The 5174-nt window shown below is 49.2% G+C and overlaps 1 protein-coding gene across 2 annotated transcripts; it reads right to left on the reverse strand.

Moving 5' to 3' along the window:
• Positions 1-1752: 1752 nt before the first annotated feature.
• On the reverse strand, positions 1753-4654 carry CCRL2 (C-C motif chemokine receptor like 2). 2 transcript variants are annotated; one of them, XM_069473505.1, is made up of 2 exons: positions 4540-4654; positions 1753-2820 (listed from the first exon to the last, which is right to left on the reverse strand). In XM_069473505.1, the coding sequence occupies exon 2, from the start codon at positions 2806-2808 to the stop codon at positions 1753-1755; it is 1056 nt and encodes a 351-aa protein (XP_069329606.1). In that variant the 5' UTR covers positions 2809-2820; positions 4540-4654. The 2 variants fall into 2 exon arrangements, with proteins under 2 accessions (XP_069329606.1, XP_069329607.1); XM_069473506.1 differs by lacking the exon at positions 4540-4654 and adding an exon at positions 3392-3425.
• Positions 4655-5174: the final 520 nt, after the last annotated feature.

Here is a 5174-nt window from a genome sequence, read left to right on the forward strand (position 1 = left end):
GCATCCTCTGGGAACGTGTTAGCAATACACATTCTGGGCGCCCACCCCAGACATACTGAGTCGGAACCTCTGGGGTGGGCCCAGCAATCTGTGTTTCAACACGGCGGTTGGGATGTGTGCTAATGCTTGAGACCCACGGCCATGGAATCTAGCTGGGAGCCATTTATTGTTACCCAAGCATGTCACTTGAGGTTCTCTTCCACCATCCTAATAAGCTTTTCAAATATTTCCTCTAACACAAACGAGGTCTTTGTTTATGAGGTAGTACGTGGCGAATTCTGATGTTTGGAAAACATGATTTTTTTCCACCTTGTTTCATCAATATACAGCAAATTTCTATCCATTATTCTTGAGGAAGAAATTAAGGACACTTTTTCGTTGGCCAGTGTGGTTTTGACAGGTCAGAGGTCTCCATGTGTCCCAATCTGCACCATCGATTTCAGCTGGGGAGAAAGGAGCCTCCTGTGAAGGCGGGACAGGGACCCAGGGACCCACCATTCTCCTCGAAGGCTCGATGGCAGGAGTGGATGCCAGGAGGGGAGCAGAGTGCTGTGCTCTGGAGCGCAGCAGGAGAGGGCAACCTGGCTAGGCCTTCAGCAAGGATCACTGCTGAGCCTCCAGTTCTGTCCAGGGCAAGTGCGATGCTGGGCCATCAGGAGGAGGCAACCAGCCCTGTGTCTGCAGGACTCAGCCACGAGCAATGGCTGTCCCATATCAGCAAGGCAGTGGTGGCTTTGAGGCCTCAAGAACCAGGGGCAAGATTATCAAGAGACCAGCGAGTGTGGAATCCGGCTCTGAACACCAGAGACAGGAGGACGGTTTTAGAATCAAGGATGAGCCACCCTTACAGATCTGGGGGATCCCAGGGGACATAACCCTACGTGACAAGTTGGCCTTCCATTGATGTGGCTGGTGAGAGCCTACTCTCTACTAACTCAGCCATAGGAAGGAAGTGAGACATTATTTTATAGTACCAGGTTGGTGAGGCCTGAGGTATGTGTTATATTTAAAAGAGCATAGCATTCATTTTATTACACATTTCTAAACATAATTTTGTGCACTTACTGTGTTAAATGTCCTAAGATTCCACAGCCTTGAAGATAAAGTAGAAGAAAATCTAGAAACCTTGGGAAGCTCACAGGTTGGGGTGCTGGTGTGGGGTCCAGGGACTTGGCGTGTGGCAAGTAGCCAAGAGAACTTCCATAGAGGCTTTTCCCCCATAGCCTCTAACTAGCCAGTTTTTTTAATTACCTGCAAGAAAATGTGCCTGCAAAGCTACTTCCATATAAACAGGTTGCTTCCAATTTGGAATGTGGTCAAATTGATTTTAAAAGCAATTTCTTAATTGTTTTAAGATACATTTAATAAATGTTTTAAAATACATTGATTTCATGTATCTTGTTGCCCAATTTTGGAACTTTGGCATGCTGGAGCAAATGGTACCTGGATTTGTGTCTCAGTCCTGTCATTTTCTAGTTGTATGAGCTTGGCCAAATTTCTGAGCCGTGGTGTCCTTCTCAGAGAAGTGAGACCAGTCCCATCCACACTATGGACATGTAGGGAGAGGTGAAGGTGCTCACATTTGTAAAGAGCCTAGCACAGTGCCCGAGACAAATTCAGTGCTCAGCAAATGTTTGTTCACCCCCTTTTTCTTCCTCTATTCTATTTGATATACAAATGTGTAAAAAACACAAAACAATTCAAAGATACAAAAATTCATGTTTATTTGTCTTGCCATTGATGGATGCTAGGTCACAGCTGGGTGGAATGGCTATGTTTGTCCCTTGATGTGCCTTGTACAGATTCCTCACTGGATTGAAGTGGGGTGCCATGACGCAGGTGGAAAAGGCGCCGGAGGTATTTCCTAAATGCCTCTTCGAGAAACACATAGAGGAGAGGGTTGACACAGCAGTGAGTGGTGGCGAGGATTTTTGTTATCTGAATACTTCTGTCCACATTGTAGTTGCTCTTGCAGTCATCCAGGGAAAAGTGTTCTTTGAAAGCAGACAGGAAAAGTGCAACATTGTAGGGTGCCCAAATCAGAAGGAAGACAACCACTATGGCAAACACAAGCTTGAAAAGGTCAGACCTCCTCTCCCTGAACCTTAGTGTTTTTCTCATTGGCACGTAGGAAAATATCAAAACGAACAACGGGAAAACAATAACTGAAATGTTCATCATTAAGGTCAGAAAATTCTTCCGGAATGTCTCTTCCATTGGCAGGAAGGGAGGTCTGCTAAAGGTGCACTTGTAGACCCGGGCTTCCATCTGAGGTTTATAAAACATGCATTCAGGCAAAATGACCAGAATGATGACTGTCACCCAAGCCAGGACACTTGTAATGATGCGGCAGGGCACCTTCCCGGTGGTCCGGGAAAAGCATCGCGTGTGGGAAAACACCAGGTATCTTTGCCCAGTAAGGAGGACATTGAAAAGTGCCCCACCATACAGGCCTACGGAGCAGAGTCCCACGAGAATTTTACACATGGCATCACTGAGACTGCCCCCGTGGGAAGCAGTGTAAGCCCAGAATGGCAGGGTGAGCGAGAAACACAAGTTTGAAACTGCCAAGTTTAAAAAATAGATATTTTCCACGTGTTTGAGTCCTTTATATTTTACCAGGATAAGCACAACCACGATATTGCCCAGGAGACTGGCCAGGAACACCAGGGAGAAGAGCCACGGCACCAGCTGGGCTGAGAGGACCTGGGCGTCATACTTGTCACATTGTTCTGCCTCGTTGTCCTTTAGATCACCCTCTATGAGGACATCGTACTCATCCTCTGGTGCTGACGTGTAATTAGCCATCCTCAGGCTGCCCTGTGGAGAAATGGAGATTATCTTTCCCTTCCTACAGCTATGTTATCCCGGAGGAAACAGCAAACAGGACTAGTGCCCATACAGCCCCACGTTCTCTTTTCTGGCACTTAATTTTAGCCACAGTAGGTCTCCATCTCAGAAGATAAACATTTCTTCCACATGTGCCCACTTCCCTGGAGCAGCCGCCGCCCCGGATCAGTTGTCAGAGCACACAGGTGCTCTGCGGTGTTCTGGCAGCCACGGGAAATAAAGCAGGCATGACACTATCTTCACAGAACGTATAATATTCTTTTGGGAGAAACAAGACTTGTCGACTTGAAAACAACATGTAAGAAAATATACAATGAAAGAGAACCAAGTGTTGTGGCTTAATTTCAAGAAATTGGTGTAGAACCTAATTTTTATGTGTTTCAAAAGTCTACTCACCCCCCGCCCCCCCCCCCCGCCGAAGCAGCTGCCTGTGACAGGCTGAAATGTCTTTCTCTCGAAGGACATAAACAAATGTTTGCAAAAGTGAAACCGCACTAAGCACCAACATGGCCATAACTGGCTAAATACATAGATGACTTACCACCGGCCCGAGTTCCTGGGGGCGAGGACACAGCCTCCCGACCCGGCATCCGTACAGCCGTGGGAATGGCCCCGGCTGGTGGACGGCTTCCTTTTGAACAGACCGTTCCTGACCCCAAGGGGCACAAGAAACTGCTGTTTATTCCTCTGGTGGCTCTACCCCACCAGTCTCAGATCTCAGGGACCAACGGAAATAAAGAAACTCAAAAGCTTCCTCAGCCCTCCGGAGGTTCTCTAGTGCCTGCGAGAAACCGGGAAGTTGCACTCTCCTCCCCCACCCCGGCGCCTGCACCCCGCCTTTGATTTCTCTGTGGCCTTCAGACAGCCGTGGCCTGGCCGCCCAGATAAGGAACCCAAGTTATGCTGCTCCGAGTGATATGGAGGGAGTGATGTCAAGGGCTGAGACACACGGAGACCCCTCCGACTGCTGACATGTGACTTTCTGAGTAGGTGACAGCTACCAGCTACCACCAGAGGAGAGGAATGTTCATTGCAACCCTGAGTCCAGACCTGAGGGTCCTGACCCTCCCATGCAGCTTGTCGCCAGCACTTGCAGAAGCCCACTCCCTGATTTACTGCGGAGGTCAGGAACCTGCAGTGAGAACCACAGTGAGTGGTGTGTGCTTGGGTTTTTACTGTCATTTTTGAGTGGCAGTGTGGTGGCAGTGTGTGCTTTGGCTGAAGGATGAGGTCTCAAGAGAGAATTTGGGAAAGTGTCAGTTGGGAAGGAGGCGGCGGGGGTGGGGCGGTGGGGAGGGGTGCGGAAATAGGGGCCTCAGTGACAGTGAGTGTAGGGCAGCCCTGACATTGATATTGAGGAAAGCAAGGAGTTTTGTAAGCAGTGGCGAGCGATTAGTGCAGGGACACTTGGGGGAGCTGACCCTGCTCTCTGCAGAGCAGAACCACGGAGGGAGATCCCCTGGTGAGGTTTTTGAGGCGACGTCAAGTCTTCAAGTCAGGCGGGAGAAAATCTGAGGAGGACAAGTTTAACCCCCAACTGAGGCTGGAGTTGGGGTGGATCCAAGGCCAGAGAGAAAGGAAACAGAGCAGCCCAGACTGTGAATGCTGGGAGGCAGGGAGGCGGGAGGGGCGGGTGCAGCTTGGAAGAAGGATGAACTGAGAAGAGCAACTTGAAAGGACTGAACATACCTGGATGCGCTCCTCTCAGGTCCAGGACTCTCCGTAGCTGTAATTGACTTAATTTGGGACCAGTCCCACCTATGTGCTTAGCACTTATATCTGGTTAAATGACATGCTTTTTCATGCCAAAGATGTGTTTGATGTAGCATTCAATGCAAAATGTGTACCTGCCAAAGCAGAAAATGAAGAAACCATTAAGAGAAAAATAAACATAAAAAGAGCCCAGGCAGATATGTGGTTGAGCACTAAATCTAACCCCAAGCCTGCGGCAGCAAAGGCAAAAAACTAAACATAATGATGCTTGACATCAGAGGGGTGTGTGCACCTGGGAATCTGGGCTGTGACTATCTTCTTCCCTGCGGTGAGGTTCCCGGGAGTGAGTGAGGGCCACCATGCCCTGGGAAGCTCTACCTGCCCACTGGTGGTGGCTCCAGCCTGGGGTCAGCAGTGGTTCCTCTTCCTAGGGGCTCTCCCTCCTGCAGCTGGGTGACTTGGAGCCACAACAGGACATCCAGTGCCTTGAGTGAGTAGGCGGTGGTGGCTCATGATGCTTTATTCCGGACGCCCACTGGTCAGTCCCAGACAAGGGAAGGAGAGTCAGGTCAAACTCTGAAACTTGAAAAACACCATGAATTTATATGCAC

The sequence above is a fragment of the Eulemur rufifrons genome, chromosome 7 (assembly GCF_041146395.1).
Source record: "Eulemur rufifrons isolate Redbay chromosome 7, OSU_ERuf_1, whole genome shotgun sequence".
Classification (NCBI taxonomy): domain Eukaryota; kingdom Metazoa; phylum Chordata; class Mammalia; order Primates; family Lemuridae; genus Eulemur; species Eulemur rufifrons.

Coding starts and splice junctions, on each gene's coding strand:
- CCRL2 (XM_069473505.1), bottom strand. CDS start 2,808: ATGGCTAATTACACGTCAGCACCAGAGGATGAGTACGATGTCCTCATA.